At 41.8% G+C, this 19,913-nt stretch overlaps 2 protein-coding genes across 8 annotated transcripts in view; one reads left to right on the top strand and one right to left on the bottom strand.

Annotated features, from left to right (window-relative positions):
* Positions 1 to 9,181, top strand: part of TOP2B (DNA topoisomerase II beta) — a 60,917-nt gene extending 51,736 nt beyond the window's left edge. For both annotated transcript variants that reach the window (XM_081825582.1, XM_081825583.1), the window contains exons 31-36: positions 336 to 537; positions 2,105 to 2,184; positions 3,318 to 3,428; positions 6,008 to 6,130; positions 7,688 to 7,782; positions 8,692 to 9,181. In XM_081825582.1, coding sequence (XP_081681708.1) covers positions 336 to 537; positions 2,105 to 2,184; positions 3,318 to 3,428; positions 6,008 to 6,130; positions 7,688 to 7,782; positions 8,692 to 8,859 — 779 coding nt within the window. In that variant the 3' untranslated portion in view covers positions 8,860 to 9,181. The remainder of the gene's footprint in view (positions 1 to 335; positions 538 to 2,104; positions 2,185 to 3,317; positions 3,429 to 6,007; positions 6,131 to 7,687; positions 7,783 to 8,691) is intronic.
* Positions 9,182 to 9,236: 55 nt separating this feature from the next.
* Positions 9,237 to 19,913, bottom strand: part of RARB (retinoic acid receptor beta) — a 703,788-nt gene continuing 693,111 nt past the window's right edge. For all 6 annotated transcript variants that reach the window (XM_081825597.1, XM_081825600.1, XM_081825618.1 and 3 more), the window contains 3 exons: positions 13,680 to 13,884; positions 12,712 to 12,870; positions 9,237 to 10,742 (listed from right to left, as the gene is read on the bottom strand). In XM_081825597.1, coding sequence (XP_081681723.1) covers positions 10,546 to 10,742; positions 12,712 to 12,870; positions 13,680 to 13,884 — 561 coding nt within the window. In that variant the 3' untranslated portion in view covers positions 9,237 to 10,545. The remainder of the gene's footprint in view (positions 10,743 to 12,711; positions 12,871 to 13,679; positions 13,885 to 19,913) is intronic.

Raw genomic sequence — 19,913 nt, forward strand, 5'->3', positions numbered from 1 at the left:
TCTTAGTAGTTACTTTTACAATGGCTTATATTCCCCACTATTTCTGAGTTAATATTTAAGTATGACAAATAGCACCCTAATCATTAATCTCATTAGTTTATGCTCTCCTTTCCATAGCAGCATTACCCCATTCGCCTCCTGGGAAGAACAAGATGAACACTTAACATTATCAAAATAATTGAGGCCGAAGTTGTTGGCTTTTTTTTTTTTCCTGAATGCTTGTCTTTTTTTTTCCTCTTGTGTTAGAGATAGCTGGAATATTTTCAAATGCATTATTCATAATATATGGATAAAGTTGGATTTGAGTTTAACCTTCACTTTTATTTTTCTCCTAGCTGAAAGGCCTAAGTACACATTTGATTTCTCAGAAGAAGAGGATGATGATGCTGATGATGATGACGACAATAATGATTTAGAGGAGCTGAAAGTTAAAGCATCTCCCATAACAAATGATGGGGAAGATGAATTTGTTCCTTCAGATGGCCTAGATAAAGATGAATATACATTTTCACCAGGCAAATCAAAAGCTACTCCAGAGTAAGTAATGAAGCAACTACTATTCACTTACATGGTGCAGTTATTTAGAAATCTATCAAAGATCTCATAGTAGGGGCGCCTGGGTGGCTCAGTTGGTTAAGTGGCTGCCTTCGGCTCAGGTCATGATCCCAGGGTCCTGGGATCGAGCCCCACATCAGGCTCCTTGCTCAGCAGAGAGCCTGCTTCTCCCTCTGCCTATTCTGCCTGCCGCTCCCACTGCTTGTGTTCGCTCTGCCTCTCTCTGTGTCAAATAAATAAATAAAATCTTAAAAAAAAAAAAAAAAAGATCTCATAGTAAACTGTATCTAAGAATTTATCATCATTCGAGGTAAGGTCCTCCTCACAAAGGAAAAAATCTAGGTAATATTGCAGCTGTTTACTGAACTGTTGCTATATCTTAAAGCGTGGGACTGGCAGGTTTTTTCTCATAAAGGGCTCTATAGAAAATATTTCAGGCTTTGCAGGCCGTATGGTCTCTGTTCCAACTGCTCAGTGTTGCCATTTTAGCAAGAAAGCAGCCATGAACAGTATGTAAATGAACAAGCATAGCTGTGTTCCAGGAAAACTTTATTTATAAAAATAGGCAACAGGCCTATGGGACATAGTCGGACAACATGGTTCAGAGAAGTTACTAAAACTTTAGAACTGGGAGGTTTGATTTTCTTCCCTAACTTTGGCCTTGGTTGATTTCTCATTATTTATTTATTTATTTTTGCCTCTAGAGAGTATCAAACACTAAGGTGTAGGATGTGAAGTTTGTGAGCTATTTCAGGTTTTTTTTTTTTTTTTTAAGATTTTATTTATTTATTTGAGAGAGAGAGAATGAGAGAGAGCGAGTACATGAGAGGGGGGAGGGTCAGAGGGAGAAGCAGACTCCCTGCCGAGCAGGGAGCCCGATGCGGGACTCGATCCAGGGATTCCAGGATCATGACCTGAGCCGAAGGCAGTCGCTTAACCAACTGAGCCACCCAGGCGCCCCACTATTTCAGGTTTTTTAAATTTATTTTTTTAAAATTTTTTATTTTCAGTTAGCCAACACATAGTACATCATAAGTTTTTGTTGTAGTGTTCAGCGATTCGTTAGTTGCATATAACACCCAGTGCTTGGGTCAACAGCTATTTCAAATTTTTAAAGGAAGTGCTTTACTGTCTATTTTAAAGAAGTGTTTTATCATATGCAGTCTAGGATCAGAAATAGGATTAGTGATGACTGACAGAGATTCAGACTTTCTCCTTAGGTTTTTGGCAATAATTTACTGATGTTGAATTCTGGAACAGTTCTATTAATCATAAAATTTAATGTAGCGATATTTTGAATAACTTTTTAACTTTTGCTCAACTTCCATTCTCTTATGTTAAATCATTGGCTTTTCTGGTGTCTCTGTGTGTGTATGTGTGCACACCTGTGAATATGAGACAGAAAAAAGAGTTTGGTTACCCTGTCTTTAACAAAGAGAGACCAGTGAGAGAACTGTAATTATAATCCCTTAGTACATATTATATATCATTTACCAAGGTTGAAACCATATATTTAAATTATACTGTGGTTGTTTAATTTTTCTAATAGAAAATCTTCACATGACAAAAAAAGTCAAGATTTTGGGAATCTCTTCTCATTTCCTTCATACTCTCAGAAGTCAGAAGATGGTATGCTCATTCAGTCTTTTCATTGTTTACTTACTGTGTTATTGCTATGGATTTTTTATGAGTAGAAAACTTCTTTTTACATTTCCCTCAACATAATAAGGTTTATTTACTCTTCCTGAGATGAGTACCAACTAATTGGTCAAATAGGCAATATGGAACCATTTAGGTGGGTAGGTAGATGTGTGTATGAAGTGTATGGATGTGGGTATAGTGTTTTAATAGAGAAAAAGATAAATTTTGGAACATGAAATTTGATTTTCATGGCAATATGAATGTATATGTGACAGTTTTTTAAAAACTACAAAGGGACTAATATTCAGATTTGTAAACTGTAGTAACTAAAAGACTAAACCCTTCATAGAAACAAATTTAATTGGGGTATATACTTTTTATTCCCTATATTTTTGTGTGTGGAATTTTTAAGGTCAAAACAATCTATGTAGACTTAACTGTCTTGTATACACACACACACACACATAGGCAGACAGACATAGATCTGGTATATGTTCTGTGAATATAGATAGGCATTTTTGACAGGATGTCAAAACATTTACATAAAACTATCATATCCAAGTAGACATTTTAAGAGTTCCTGTTTTGGCTTGACGGAGGGAGGGAGAAATGGAGGGAGGAATTGACTGATTGAGTGTAAAAGTAAACTGAAGGTAAGCCTACCTGCCTTTTAAATTGACCTTCAATGATTTAAAATTGGTTTTTAAAAGATGAAGTTACTACTCTCTTAGATTTGAACATTATTACTGATATTCCTGAAATGGTTAATAGCATTAGATGTGTAGATACTAAAATAATCACAGTGAGAACTTTTTAATATTCCATTTTAAAATAAATCAGTATTTTTGAGTTGGTCAGTTATGTTTTAAATGATGAACATTTGGGACTGTTAAGAATTTTTATTACTCTATGCATTTCTATATTGTTATACAACAGAGTTAACATTTTTGAAATATAACATTGTTACATCTTTTGTTTTCAGCTGTTATTATGGACTATATGATCACAAAGTAGAAATTCATAAGATCAATAATCTAGCTAAAGACAAGTCATCAGTAAAGAATCAAAGTTTATTAAATGGTCCTTATAGTCTCTTTACTGAAAAACTTTGTACTTTTTAGATTCAGCTAAATTTGACAGTAATGAAGAAGATTCTGCCTCTGTTTTTTCACCATCATTTGGTCTGAAACAAACAGATAAGGTTCCAAGTAAAACAGTAGCTGCTAAAAAGGGTATGTACTTATTTGATGTTGTTAAGCATTGCATAAATGATATATAGTTGATATTAAAGGAAATTTAATATAATTTGAAACTGCTTGCACTTGGACTTAGAAAATAGTATAAACGCATCTAAGGAGAATCCCTCTTGTTTTCTAACCATATGAGGTAATTACTAAAAGGTGTATAAGATCTCATTCTAAAGTTGTAATTATAAAATAATCCCATACATTGATACTAAAGATAGCTTTCTAATAAGGTCTAGAAAAGGTCTTTCTAATAAGACCTTCTAATAAGGTCTCCTATAGTTGTTAGGTTGTAAAATAGATAAAAATTTTGTCTTGCCTGATTGTGTTATCTATGTAGGTCCTATCTTAACACCTCATTTGGAATAACTCGTTAGTTCATTTGAGGTTCTCTTTGTGTCATGTAGCTTCGTTCTTATCCATAACCTTAGGTTGTCCATAAATCTAAGTTGATTTGACTTAATTCATGAATCTGTTATTAACACCAAGGTACACAGTCTTGGTATTTTTGAAGGTCAGTATTAGTGCTTTGTGTTTAAAAGCTAAGTGTTCCTTACATAGCAAGTAAATAAACATACAGTGTGGACAATTTTTTCAGTACCTTACAAATGTAAAACAGACAATACCATTGTAGACACACCATGTATTAGATGTAGCAGAACAACAACAAAAATCCCTGCTTAACTCTGAATGCACTAGGACCATGGTAAGAAATTAATTAACTATAAGAGCTTCTCTGGCCAACACATCAGGTGCCCTGCCCATACCACTTTAGTACATATTAGCCAGGGTCTGTATTTTTTGCCTCAGGACTTTTTGTTACTATGTTGGAATGTTCGTATTTCCCCACCTCAGCCACCCTTTATCAGTGATTGAGAAAAGCTGGTTTGCAAATATATTAGTGCTCTTGCCGCTCAGGTAGGCTAACTGTGGGGTGTGTATTTTACAGTGACTCAGGGATTGCTCATGTTAAGAGATAAGCTCAGAGATAAGCCCTTAGAGTGATGACACAGGTTTCTCTTCATGTCTCGTTTTTGTACTTTTTTTTTTCACCTCCCAAATAAGTACTTGTACTTGAGTCTTTGCTTTGGGATCAGGTGGGATCTGCTTCTGGGGAACTCAAACTGAGACAGGCCCTAGTTTCCCTTTATGCATCTTTTGAGCACTTTATAACCACCCTGAAAACCTGGGAGCCATATCACCTCTTTGAACATATCAACCTATTTCCTTCATCAAGCTCCTCACTCCTCTTTAACGTAATGAGTTAGAGTGGAGTATTAACTAAAACACTAGCATACCACACCAACTGTCCTATTTGCTTGTTTCACCAGTAGTTGAACTAGCCTAGCCTTGTGTCATCTGCGTAGGTGATCCCTTGTGTGAAAAAGTTGAAGCCCTCAGTCTTCCTCTAGGCTCTTCCCAAACTACAGTTCCCACAAAATACCATTTCAAGGAGAGGATGCATCCTGTCCCTCTGTGAGGTCATCTATGTTAACTCCAAATTACATATATTACTATACAAGTTAAATTCTGTAGCTCCAGTAGTTTATAGCGAAAAATCTCATAGCACTCAGATATCTGACTTGGGCATTTGCATGGTAGAGTTTTAAGTGCCACCGAACAGTACAAGCCTGCAAACTCTAATGAAGAGAAAAGGTGGTTCCTGAACACACAGCTATATGAACCTATACTCGCGTTAGGAACTGCCTGCCATGTAGCTCTGGTGGTACGTTTAGTCGTAAGGACTTGGGGAAAAAGCCACAAAATCTGTGGCTACCACTACCACTTGCTGTTCTAATGAGAGGCCTTCACCCTAGCACCTCAAATTGGGCCTGGGAATACATTTTCCATATAATTAGCCTGTTCTGTTTTTTTTTTTTTTTTTTTGGTAATAGAAAAAGTCTGGTTAATTTAATGCTTTTTTTTTTTTTTCCAAAGTAGGTTTTACTAATCACACAAGACTGATTTATCACAGTTTTCACATAGACTGTAAATCTGAAAAACAAGGTCTATTTTAAAAACAAAATTCATAAAAACAAAGGCCTTTGGATCTATTGTGTACTTACCTGGAATCTTCGTTTCTTTCCATATAAAAGTGCCGTTTCTGGATTTCCACTTTTGGATGGAAGTGAATCAGCTTCTATTCATGGTATTTGAGGGTCCCATAAAAATGTGTTGTTTTTTTTTTCTCTAAAACATTTTAGAAGTTAGGACTTAATGTGGTTATACTTGAGTTATAATTAATGTCAAATATGTTACTTTTTTGTCATGACTACTGCTTTTTAAAAGTTACTGCTCACTTCATTAAAGTTACTTCACTTTAATGGCCTTTGTTTAAAATAATCTCACTTGAAATATCAGAAGGCAAATTATTCATGATTAAATAAAAAGCATTTTGTCATCTATGAGAAATTGTTTGCCTTTACACTGGCACCAAGTGAAAGAAACCATTTTGTCATTTAAGGCTACTCAGTTTCATATCAGCAGTAGGAAATTAGGATTCACTTGAGTGCAGTTTGTTGGTAAGTATATTACATTGATTTATGAAATGGAAATTTGCTTAATAGGAAAACCGTCTTCAGATACAACTGCTAAGCCCAAGAGAGCTCCTAAACAGAAGAAAGTAGAGCCTATCAACTCTGACTCAGATTCAGAATTTGGCATTCCAAAGAAGACTACACCCCCAAAAGGTGAGGATTATGTTAACCTAATGTATGCCATGTGGAAAAAAGTCTCTTCTACTCACTGAATTCAGAGAGACTGTGTCCTGTTTTGTTTTAAATTGCTTTGCTCCTCAGTAAGCAATGTGTCTAAGAATCAGTGCAGAGTTAGTGTCCAGAGGAAGTCTAGCACTTTGTTTTATAAATCAGGGAATTGAGACTCAAAGAGGTTAAGTAAGCAACTTGCACACCTAAGAATGGTTCAAAGATCCCCTGCCCCAGACTCACTGGAAGTAGTTTATTAAAGAGTCAGATGAGGGCTCCTCACCACCTAGAGAGTGACTCTCATTGGAGCTAGGACTCTTAGACTGGAGCTTTTTGCTCATCTAGGAAATGGAATCACTGTACTAAGGGACCTGTAAGGGCACCAGCATCAGTTCTCCCTGGCACCCCTCCTTTGCCTCCAGAATCTAGAAAGTCCTTAAAGGTGCTTTTTAAAATATATGTGTAAGACATTATTTTTTTTTTTTAAGGGTCATTGCTCAACCTTTTATCCAACCGACAGATATTACCATCAATGTGTTCCATGTCTTAAAGTGGTGGTTGGGATGAGGAGATAGAGACCTACATGGAAACAAGGGAGAATAGGGGCAAAAAAGAAAGTCACTGAGGAGGTCCATATGTATGGTATGCATGGTTGGAAACTTTTATAAATTCACAAGTGCCATTTCATTGACTCATTTGATAAACATCCCAAGATCATTTAGGCTGTCTTTACTAATGCAATCTGGTAAGTCATAGCTCTTAAGGAATTTTTAAAATTTAGAATTGCACTTTAGTTCCATTGTTTCAGTGGCATCTGGCATCATTGTAGGATGGAGAATATTTTGTCACCATTTGCATGTTACTTTTGCCCTTCCTCCTCCAACGAGAATAAGAGGTTAGGCAGATGGCAAAACAACAACAACAAAAAACAAAAACTGCATGTGGTACTTCTAAGTCTGAGAAGGAACATGGAATTGACAGATTATTACATGATTAATACTGGGCGTTTATTCTAAGACTGTGCTACTTAAAATGGTTGTTACTAATATGTGATAAGTAAAATTTTGAGTATACATTCAAACATAATTTGTACTAATATATATTACTTTTCTAGTGATTCATTTTATATTTTTAAAGGTACTAGTCTATGACAAATTAGGAACTAAATTTTTTTTTTCATCACATACAAGTTAAAAAGCACTCTTTGAGGACATTTTCTTTTCAGGCCCAAGGACTACATGTTCATAATGCCAATGTTTTCTCTTGTGTATCACGGGCTTGGTCATTAAAATTTGTCACCAGGACCTTCCAGCTAGTTTTAAATGTATTTGTGACATACTTTTTAGTCATATCAATCCCAGAACTGAAATGATGCTGCCAAAACATTTTTATCTCATTTATATTTAGAGACCAGGATTGCAGTACTGATTGGGGCATGCCAAGGAAATGAAATATAATGTTGTGGCATTTATTTTTTATATCGCACTTAACCTTGGGAGAGAGAAAAACAAAAAACAAAACAAACCTTTGTATCATTTTAAGGTAAAGGCCGAGGGGCAAAGAAAAGGAAAGCATCTGGCTCTGAAAATGAAGGTGATTATAACCCTGGCAGGAAAACATCCAAAACAACAAGCAAGGTAATTAGGGACATCTTTTTAATGCATTGTTTTATGATAATCTATAACTGGCTTAGTTGGCTTATTACTATAATGTCTTTTAACAGCTTTAAACCTAGCCTATCTTATGCATAGGGGGCTTTGTATATGGTTAAAGAATTATAAAATCCATACAATCAGTACTATTTCTTGGATAAAAGTATGGCATAAATTAGCCTACTTAATTAAGAGTATTCCTTTTCATCCAATGAGCCATAGAAGTTATATGCTACCTGCCTGAAATAATTATTTTTCATACCAAATAAAGACTATTTCTTTTTAATTTGGATTTATTTGACCAGGGCTAATTTGATTTTCCTCTTTTAACTTGAATTCATTTGACTATGGCTAATTTTCAGCCTTTTTTATGGTAAAAAAAAACCCTCAGATGTCCCTCTTTTTTCTCTCTCTCCCTAAAAATACAAACATTGAGATTTTTAGCTTTCTGCTGCTCTCCACCTTGACCTTTTTCCATCCAGTCATCTTCCATGCCTCTGGTCCATCTTGATGACTCTTCCCTGCATTTTTATAAACACTGTGTGTACTCCATGCTGTGCCTAAGTCTTGTTTTCCTTTCATGAATTGATAGGTACTTACAAATAAGTAATTTTTTACTAATCTGGACACTGTACATATTTATTTGGCAATATAGAAGTTCAGAAAAAATGATCACCAAGGTGGCAGATTAGTAGACTTACTCATTTTTATAAAGGGGAAAAAGGATTAGATAACTGGTCTTAGACTTAAGTCAGCATTACAGTTCTGATTTTAGTAACCTCATTATTTGCAATATTTCTCAAATGTAAATGAAGTGTAAGGAATAATAATTCATTTTAACACTAGTCTTTTTTAACTTTGAGGTTTTAAATTTTTTTTTTTAAACCTGTCTAGAAACCGAAGAAAACATCTTTTGATCAGGATTCAGATGTGGACATCTTCCCATCAGACTTCACTTCTGAACCACCTTCTCTGCCACGGACCGGTAGGGCTAGGAAAGAAGTAAAATATTTTGCAGAGTCTGATGAAGAAGAAGATGTTGATTTTGCAATGTTTAATTAAGTGCCCAAAGAGCACAGAAACATTTTTCAACAGATAAATTGTGTTGTCCTTTTGTCTTTTCTGTCTCAGACTTTTGTACATCTGGCTTATTTTAATGTGATGATGTAATTGATGGTTTTTTATTATTGTGGTAGGCCTTTTAACATTTTGTTCTTACACATACAGTTTTATGCTCTTTTTTACTCATTGAAATGTCATGTACTGTCTGATTGGCTTGTAGACTTATAGACTGCCGTGCATTAGCACAGATTTTAATTGTCATGGTTGCAGACTACAGACCTGCTTTTTGAAATGAAATTTAAACATTAAAAATGGAACCGTGTACTCTGTGTCTTTACTATAAGTAAGATGAAAGTGTAGTAAAAGCTCCCATACACTTTTAAAATAAATATATTTTATTCTTTGCCAGGAGACTCCATGGAAAAAGGTAAACAGTATATGAACATAGAAAGCATTGTTAAACAATCTCAATGTACAAACAGAGCCAGTGAAAGTACATCATCACAGACTTGCTAATATATCAAAAAAAAAAAATCCACTAGTGCTTAACTGCGAACTAAGAAACTGACACTTGTATCTGTTAACCACTCTACCACAGCTTTCACTCTGCTTCATAGTGATCGAACAAGGTCAAAGGATGCAGATTCTCTGTCCGTGCCTTGGAGAGTTCATATTAGCCCCTGGGCATCAAGGAGGCTAGAAAAAACCCTCCATAGCAGGCACGCATCAGAAAAGACACTGGACTTAACATGGTAGAGGTGGTAGACCAGTCTGCTAACTGTCCCATGAAATTTCCCTAATGGCTTGTGAATAGGTAAACAAAAAACTTATTAACACTGAGAAGTGTTTCTGCCTTGGAGGCTACCATTACTGTAAAAATGTATCTTTTTTTAAAAAAATTGTGTAGTTATGTCATTAAGTAATATACCACTGTTAAAGTGACATTAACAATTGAACAAATGACATTTGATTAACTGAACTGGCAGTTACACTGATACAGAATTCTCTTCTGCTAGTGCAGTGAATTTGTATCTTTTTACTGGGCAACATAAAATAGAAGACGCCGTCTGAGAGCGTCAAAAAGAGCAAGGACAAGCTTCCGTACTAACTAAATTAGAATTCTCTCTAGTTTTATCTTGTCATACTGTACAACAGTCCCCTTTCCTTACCTTGATGTCCTGATTGCTCTGTGAAAGCAAGACAGTTATTTTTTTGAGCCTTTCTTAGCCGGACACATAACAGTAGTCTGTTTCACAACCTTGGTGTCTTGGTTATTCTGAGTATGCAAGGCAAAAGGAAAGCACCAAACATACAGTATAGAAAGAACAGAGCCATACTTCTGTATGTACAAAGTCTTCAGAAACTTAACCGGGGTAAATCATTTCGACTGGGTCTTTGCCATGCAATCTTGAGTGTTCAAAGAGGAAAATAGAAGCTTTTAACTAGTTTCTGGTTGCATGAAATGGCTGATTTTTAGAATTGAAAAAGTCTGTATTTCTAGGTAAGTTAGACAGTGAGGAGTATATATTGATACATATGAAAACGTCTTGGTCCTTCTTGGGTTTTAATATATTTTCAGTCCAAAAACTAAGCAGCAGTAAAAATGTTTTTTTTTTTTTTTTTCCTTGCGTTTTAAATCCTGGAACTGAAGGTATTGGGGAATGTCTGAAGTAGCTGGAAAGTGTCTTATTGCACCAGTGGTGACTGACTGACACCGCTGTTTTCCACTGAGCTGGGTGAGGTGCTGGGACTGTGCTCTGCTGGGTTCCCACTTGAACTTGGGGTCAAGGGTTCATGTCCTTCAGAATTCTCCAGCATTTCCTGAATGAGAGGTGGCATCGATCCAGGAATTTCCATTTTCAAGGTAATTACACGTTCTGCACCTTTTAAAGAGAAATAATAGAAATCTGGTAGAGACAGGGAGCTAGGCTGAATAACTTGGGATCAACTTTCATCTACTTTAAAAACGGTGAAAACTGGGGGCGCCTGGGTGGCTCAGTCGGTTAAGCGACTGCCTTCGGCTCAGGTCATGATCCTGGAGTCCCTGGATCGAGTCCCGCATCGGGCTCCCTGCTCAGCGGGGGGTCTGCTTCTCCCTCTGACCCTCCCCCTCTCATGTACTCTCTCTCATTCTCGCTCTCTCAAATAAATAAATAATCTTTAAAAAAAAAACGGTGAAAACTGCGCTACCACTGCCTCCCAGAGGCTGTCCTGATTTTACAACATTGAAACATCTTTACTTCATCTCTAGGAAAGCAGCGCAGATGCAGGGACTTGCTTAAATTTGATGATTCCATGCCTGAGTCAGTTTCAGGAAAGGTTAGCAGGATATATTTACAAGGAGAAGTTCTTGATAAAAGACCAGAAGGAGCATATCTTAAAACGAGACAGTTGTCAAGGATACCAGTTACCCACAAACGAAGGAAGGGACTTAATAAATGTGCGGTGATTATCAAGTTGATGTAGCACCGCACTGTCCAGCACAGTAGGCCCCAGCCACGTGTGGTGATTTAAACTTAAATTCGTTAAATTAAATACCGTTAGGAAAAACAGTGCCTCAATTGCATTAGCCACTTCTTAAGTGCTCGAGAGCCACGAGTGGCTAGTGGCTACTTGTATTGGACAGTGCAGATTATAGAATATTTCCATAATCACAGTAAATTCTATTAGCACTGGTCTAGCTAGATATAGAGAATGACAGTATTAAGTTAAACAGCCTCATTGTTTTTAAAATCCAAGACCTCACAATTACAATGGCCAAGCACTGGTATCTGCCGTTTGCAGACACTCTTTAATCCCATACTAGGGATGAATTCAGAATGGCTCGCTAAGAAAATCTCTTAGAAGGAGCTCAAGAACTGAGACTGCTTGTCAAACAAGCTCACCATGTTTTTAAAGCACTTTCTGAAATGTAGAGTTTGTTCCTTGGCTCAGCCAGGTCTCCAGGGACAGAGCACGCTAATGGGGAAGGAGAATGACAGCAGCACACTTGGTACTAGGGATAGCTGCTGAGTTCTCTCTCTGCACGGAAAAACCCTACTCTAGCACTCAACTGTCATACGGCTCCAGGCGCTTCTGTAATTGCTCGAGTTGCCACTCAAACTGAAAACCACTAGGCAAGGAATATTCATACCTCTCAGGAAGGCCAAGAACTCCTTTGCCGAGAAGTGTGCAGAACTAAATCTGCCCGTACACAAGCGAGTGATGGCAACATTGATTTGAGAGAGAAACTTCACCAGTAACCGTTGCCCTAAGTACTATTCATTTTCCTGAGGTCTGGATGGTCAGGAAAAACTGCAGTCAAGTTTATATCAACCAGAACATGTCTGGACAGGAATGAAATGTATAAAACTAGAAAATCAAAAAGCCTGTCAATATATAGAACATTCTCTTGAAAATAGTTTTTCTAGGGGCGCCTGGGTGGCTCAGTCGGTTGAGCGTCTGACTCAGTTTCGGCTCAGGTCATGATCTCAGGGTCATGGGATCCAGCCCCTTGCAGGACTCTGTGATCAGCAGGGAGTCTGCTTGGGATTCTCTCTCTTCCTCCCCCTCTGCCCCTTCCCCTGCACGCGTGCGCTCTAATAAATAAATCTTTAAAAAAAAAAAAAAGGTTTTTCTGTTCACTTAGTCACCTGAATTATAAACTCATAATCTGTTAAGATCATTGAGTAGGGTAAGATATGAGGTTGTTTTTTTTTTAAGGGTGAATACTATTCCTTTTGATTTCCATGAGAAATAAATTCCAGAACAACAACAAAAAAGCAGCTATTATCAAACACGCTGAATGAAAACATCAAGTTTAAAAAAAGTCAGGACCGCTTCATGAATACAACGTAGACTGTAAAGACATACCTTTAGCACTGATACTGCGGAGATCTGTGATTTTCATTAAGATCTTTGGAAACATGTGAGGCTTGCTGGGTCGTCTCTTTCGGATATAAATTTTTAGTGCTTCCAGCAGTGGTTCTTGTAGCTTATCTACTTTTGTTGGTTCCTCAAGGTCCTGGCGGTCTAGATAGCAGGAATAAAGTATTAATTAGGATCAGGACACAAAGAGTTAGGCACTTGCCAGGCGAGAGGGCTGCTGCCCATTTTCCTTTCTTGTGTCCTTGGCCCTAGTATGTTATGACTTCATTAATTCCATGATTCAGTCACATATACAGGTTTGAAGAGTCATGCAACTGCCCTAAGCCGTGATACTTGAAAATGGCCCTCTTGCTGGTCAAAAGCTCATGTTGATGCCTGGCAGCTTTTGTCTTAGGGAGACAATTACCACTTGTGACCAGGAGGTGTCACTACTGAACTGAATTCAAACAAACCTTGAGCAGCTGGGATGGTTTTAAGGTAAACAGGCCCCCATCATTAAAGCCATTCCTTTTTAACCACTTACGATTCAACCTCCTGTGAGCCAATAGGGGTCAGTACAAAGAAGAAAGCCGTATTTTATCCCAGTCCTTCAAGGGTTAGGGGTGGGGAGGGGGCGAGACAACCCAGTGACTTGTAGTCCCAGCCACTAAATTCACAAACAGCACAGGGAAGTCCCTTGCATTATCACTAAAACGTCCTTAGGCAATTTATTTTACAGTAGTCTGATCCTGCCTTGGAAAAAACCGGTAGCAATTGGAGAAATAGCATTTTGGTGTTTCAGAGCAATTTACAACAATATGGAAAAATGCAACAATCTCCAAGCATGCATGCCTGGCTGTTTATTCACATGGCTTTCTCCATGCAGAACTACTCCAAAATGGAGATAGGAATTTCCCATAAATTACAAGTTGTTCTTCATGGCATCTCATGAGGGTTTTCTAGGTAGTTGGTACCTCCACAGATTAAGCAGATGGCACTGAGAAGGCCTGTTTCTGTGTCATCCATTTCCAAAGGCAGGAGCTGGTTGGCAAAGGTGAACACAAGGTCAGTCAGAGGACCAAATCCAGCATTGTGCATCTGAGTCCGATTTAGGGTAAGGCCATCTGAAAAAGTCATGGTGTCTTGTTCTGGGGTATACCTGGTGCAAATTCTAAGAATCTGGAAGGAAAAAAACCAAAAACAAAAACATATTCGATGGGTCATCAGAGCCAGCCTGCCCGTACAGCACCAAGCAGATCTAGGAGGGAAAGAAGACGCAGATTTCCAAGGAGCTCTTGCATCACGCGAGGCACACTGCCCCGCTTCTGCACATGGAATGTCTTCTGCGCCTCTTTCACTGAAAGGGTATAGAAGCCAAAACATGGGCTAACATTATTTAGGGAATAATAAGTAGGACACAAGAAATTCTGAGAAATATTTGTGCTAAAAGTAATTAATTTGACTCAAATAAACATTTACTGAGTACCTACTTATGTCCCAGGCACTGTGCCAGGTGCTGGGGATAAAAAGAAAAAGATTTTTTTTTAAGAGCTTACAGTCTACAAAAAGAAAAAAAAAAAAGGCACTATCTACCACTTCCTAAATGCCTAGCATATGTCAAGTGTTACACGTGCCCTACGTTCAAGCTTTCAAACACTTCAGGAAAGTGAACGGTACTCCTATTTTACAGACGAGGCACTGAAGCTCAGCAAGGTTGAGCCATATGCCCCACGTCACACAGTTAACATGTGGCTGGGTTTGATGCCAACCCAGGTTAGGCTCCCTCTTGCACGATGCCTCCGATCACACAGTTCCCAGCCAACTCGAATACAAGGAGCAGCAGTGCGACCGCAGGGTGCTTGGGCACCGCAAGGAGGAGAGCTCTGACAGCCAGAAGGCGATCAGGAGCAGATTCACAGACAAGAGGCAGCATTTCAACTAAGCCCAGAAATACGGTTGGGATTTCTGTAGGTAAGAAGCCTGGGCCACGATGCCACAGTCTCCCAATGGCGTGCCCTTGATATCAAACTCTGCCGGTCACCCTGGCCACACCTGCTACCAGGAAGTTGCAGCTTTGGGTCTCACTCATCGTGGCCAACTCCAAAACGCCCTCTGTTGATACCAACTCAGTGTGCCTGGTGTTCCCACTGCCCTCTCAGCCCTCACTGCCGGCAAGGGGCTCCATGTAGTCAGAGCACTCACCCACCCAGAAGCATATTTCCGTCCCGACCACCGTGAGGGGCCTTGCTGCCGGCCAGGTGTCTACCTTTGGCTTTTCCTTCTAAAAAAAGCCTTGGAGCCGCATGAAGCAGAGAGAGAAATGTATTCCACCTGGACAGGAGTGAATAACCCAGTAGGCTGACGGAGCGGTTTTTTCCAGATGCTCGTGCTCAGTTTGGGTGTGGTCACCATGAATGTGCACCTCAGGGTCAACATAGAGGAGGACAGATGTGATCAGAAGGGTCTGCGATCTTCCCGTGACACGGCCATGTGCGGAGGGGGTGGCCCTCTGACGAAGCCCCAGGACTCCCAGCTAGGAGGGACGTCCCTGCAGAAGAGGCCCCTCCCCACTCTCCATATTCCCACCAGGACTCCTACTGCAAGAACCAGGTCACATCTTTTCGTGCCAGGGGTTCGGGGCAAGGACATTGCCCCTGCAGAAGACCATCCCATCGGACTGGCTGAGTGACCACATGAGCTGAGGGGCCGGGCACCGGAGCGCACTGGAAAGCTCGCCTGTTCTTGGGTCCTTGCTCTGGTGTTCTCTGAACCTCCAAGCCAGGGCACCAGGAGCCAGCCCTCCTCCTACATGCTGGACTCTGGTGTGGACTTGGACGAGAGCATTAGGATGCCCTGTAAAGTGAGACCATGGGACACCTGCTGATAAAAAAAAAAAAGCCCAACTCCAATGTCTTCTTGGTTAGAAGAACATCTCCTGAGAGGAGAAGGGGGAATGATGAGCACTCCCACCTCTAATGTGTAAGAGCTACTGTTTTATTCATCAGTGACTACACGCCAGGTACTGTGCTAAGGATTTAACATATTACTTAATTCTCCTATCAACTCATGAGTTAGGTACTACTGTTATCCCATTTTACAGATAGGGAAACAAATGCAAAGAGCTTGTCCTAGGTCACATAATGCTAGGTGGCATGATCTGCTTCAGGCGATCTGTCCCTAGCACTTAAGCACCCCACTATGCTGTGCTCTTAACCTCTGCTTCACAGCCGCCCCCTTCCTCTTCCCGCCACTCTCCACACCCCGCTGCCTAAGGTGAAAGGACATCTTAGCCTCATTTGTCTCCTTGGCTCAGTGCCTTTGTGCAGTGCACAAACTGAACACTTCTGCACAGTGACCTACTGGTATATAGGAGTGCACGGCCTGTGGCTTGGAAATGGAAAATTGGCAAACTTCACTTCAGATGAGGGGGCATGATCTAAATCAGGACACATCCTCAAACTTAATATTCCTAGTATGTGATCAAGTGGCCCAGTGAACTGGAAAGCAACCGAATGTGAGTAGTTACGGAAACATTACAAAGATGCCTCTTCATTGGATGGGTGGCCGTTTTGGTCTCCCAGATATTTGCCCAGGGGCCTCTCTGAGCCCGTCCCGCCATTTCCTCTGGGTCCCTGATCGGGTGGCCTGTTGCACTTCATCTTGGTAGCTGAGGGGCTATGAAGCTATTCCCGATGTCCGAGCAGCAAAGGAACCGAGAGGTCCCTGCTTATAAACCTTAGTTCCCCTGAAAGCCCTGGGAGGTAAAGTACAGCGCCCAAGATCACCAAAGCAATGGTGCCAGGACAGACCACAGGACTCCTAGCCCCCAGCCCATGTCCCCCCCTCAACCACCTGGAGGATCATGAGGAAATATGCCTGCGTAGGGAGGTGTCATGTGACGGCAGAGTCAGATGCTCGGTATTTATGGGCTCAAAGTCTCCAGACGCATTTCCAGTTTGGAATCAAATAGGTACTAATTAAGTCATTGCAGCTGTAGCATGCTGCCAAGAAGTGAGTGCACTAGATCTGTCCCTGCGAGAAGGAAAGAAACCAGGATTTGCTGGAAAGGAATGGAAGACCAAGATTTAGGCATTCGCAAGCTGTCAACAGCTCACTTGGAAATCCAAGTCCACACCGGAGCGCACAAATGTCTCTTTTGAATGATTCTAGTCTGAAAGGTGCCCCTCCTCAAAAGTTGGAAAATATTTGGATTTTAATGAAGCATTTAAACTATGTTCTGTTGCCTCTCTCCCTAGAAAGTTCAAAACCCAAACCAAGTATTAATGGGCTGCCCAGAGGGGAAGGCACATGGCCTGAGATGGGAGAATGGTCAATGTCTTCTTTGATCAGGGAAGCCTGTGCTCCCTCCCTGCCCAGGCTGGGCCCAGTGGGCAGCAGACAGCGTCTGCAAGGATGCGGCCAGGCCCGCCTCTGGAGAGGGGCCAGGGAGTTTCAGCTCGTTCAAGTCAAACACCAGTGGCAACTACCAAGTGCTTCACCAGTCTTAAAACGCCCTTTGTTTGAAACGGGGGTATTGCATCTGGACAGGGGAGCACGCAGGCCCTGCGAGCTGGGTAAAAATAGCCCAGGCGAGGCTGGCTCACGCAAGGAGGGCCCTGCTGAATGGCAGTGGGACTGCTGATTGGCAAACCTGACGCTCCTCAGAGGGAGAAGGACCCTCAGCCTTCCTGCCTTCAGCAAGGACAACTGAGTAGCGCTCCACTGCCTGGAGGGCGCCCCCTGGGAGGATCTGAGCATGTGGGAGCCCAGGGACAGAGACCGAGACCTGCCCCCTTCTCTCCATGTCCCCGTGACCCCCCTAATCCAAGCCATCACCTCTTCTCTGCTGAGTCTGGCCCTCCACTCCTGCTCCTGCAGCCAGACCACGCTGTTCAAAATCTCCAGCAGAGGGGACCTTGCCCTTGCTCAAATGCCTCCAGTGGCTTCGAGCTGTTTTCGATCCGTAACATTCACATTTCTTCCTCCATGGCCTCTACCTGTCCCATCACGGCTCCTCCTTTCCCCTGGCTCCTTAACTTCTGGCCATGTTGGTCTTTCTGAATCTCTAGCAACTCAATGTCATAGCAAAGCGTTTGCACCTGCTGTTCCCTCTGCTTTTGATACTTTTCCCTTGATCTTCATGATTCTTCCTCCTCAGAGCTCAGTTCAAATGTCACCTCCTCAGAAAGCACAGTGAGCACACTTCCTAAAACCCATTACTTTCTATCCTATCACCCAATTTTTTAAAAATATGAAATAAAATTATTTTAAAATTGAGGTATAGCATGTGCAGTGGTTTTAAAATAGGCCACAAATTCTTTGCTTCTACTCCATTTAAGGAGTAAAGCTTTATTCCCCTCCCCTTGAGTGTGGGCAGGACCCAGTGACTTGATTCTAACACAGAATCCAGGGGAAGCAACGGGTGTGACTCTGGAGAGTAAGTCATAAGAGGTGAGGCACCTTCTCGACTCCTCCTTCTCGACTCTCTTAAATCTCATTTTGGGGGAAGCTGGTTGACACAACATGGAAAGGTCCATGTGGCAAGGAGCTGAGCCCTCCTCCCAACAACCAGCACTAGCTTGCCAGGCACCTGTGAGGAGCCCCCTGGAAGCAGCTCTTCCAGCCCCATAAGCCTTCGGAGGATGAAGCCCCGGCCAGTGTCTTGCCTGCAAGCTTTTGAGCGACCCCGACCCAGAAGCACGCAGCTCCGTCAGTTCCTAACCCACGGGGCCCTGTGAGATAGTAACGCTCATTGCTTAACACCGCTAAGTTTCATGGCAACTTGATACGTGGCAGTAGATAACGAGCCCAACATACTGGCCTTGAGCTGTGCCCACGGCTCAAGTGTACAGCTGACTCCATTTCCCCCCAGGTCTACACCTGTGCAACCACCCCCCAGATCAAGACACAAATAGTTGCAGCTCGCCCAGGCTCCCCGGCCCCTCCTGATCCAATCCATCGCCTCCCCCAGATAACCATTATTTCGACCTCGATTCCTGCAGACTAGTTCTGCCTGTTCTTGAACCTGAGGTAAACGGAATCGCACAGCACATTCTCTCCTGTGTCCGGCGTTCCTGTACCCCGCGTCATAGCGGAGATTCCCGCGGGAGTGCATGAAGCCACGGTTCTTTTTCACCGCCGGGTAGTATTCCAGGCCGCGCCACGGCGCCGTCCCTCTGAGCCTGCCGGCCACTGCCCCCCGCCCCCCCGAAGATGAGCCGGAGCCTGCTCTTCCTCTGACATGCTCCCCGCCCTATCTCTAGCATCTGGGGCAGCGGAGTCCACACAGCAGGTGGCTAATGAAGATGTGTTCAATTATTAACGAAGCGGATTCCCTCATCGGAATCTCTCCCACCTCGTAACCCCCGAGGGGGCCGCTGGGGATTTCTGAGTTCCGAGGCAAAGGAGCAAAGCTCAAATTGCTCACGCATCTCAGTCTGTGCACTAATTGTATCTGGCAAGTCGTGGGCAGATCCTGATCCGATCTGACGATCCTCCGGCGCTCGTGGGAATGGGGAAGTGGTGCGGGTAACAGCAGTGACACCCACAGAGCCCCGCGAGCCTGCGGCCGCCCGCCTTCCCTGAGGAGGCAGCGCCCGCACCGGGAGCGTGCGCCCCCTGCTGGCGGCCACACCGGCCCTCTGGGAGCCGCAGTTCTCACGTGTTGAGAGAAGTGGGTGCAATTAAGTGTAATAACATATTTTTATTTAACCTAATATATTCAAACTATTTTTGTTTCAACACGTGATCAATATAAAAAAATTATGAAGGAGATGTTGGGCATGGTAAGCGTTTGAAATTGTTTATTTTACGGGGACAGCATGTCAGACCAACCACATTCTAGGCCCTCAGCAGCCACGGGTGGCTTGTGGCTATCCTACCGGACAGCACAGCTCCAGCACGTGTGTGTGTGTGTGCGTGCGTGTGTGTGTTTACACACGTCCTCGGTACTAAAGTGCTCACAGGGACAATCTGGGCTTACTCATCAGTGATACTGGTGATGATCGCTAATTTTTTTTTTTTTAAAGATTTTATTTATTTATTTGACAGAGAGAGACACAGCGAGAGAGGGAACACAAGCAGGGGGAGTGGGAGAGGGAGAAGCAGGCTTCCCGCCGAGCAGGGAGCCCGATGCGGGGCTCGATCCCAGGACCCCGGGATCATGACCTGAGCCGAAGGCAGACGCTTAACGACTGAGCCACCCAGGC

The sequence above is a fragment of the Leptonychotes weddellii genome, chromosome 1 (genome assembly GCF_054177405.1).
Source record: "Leptonychotes weddellii isolate Sample4059 chromosome 1, ASM5417740v2, whole genome shotgun sequence".
NCBI lineage: Eukaryota > Metazoa > Chordata > Mammalia > Carnivora > Phocidae > Leptonychotes > Leptonychotes weddellii.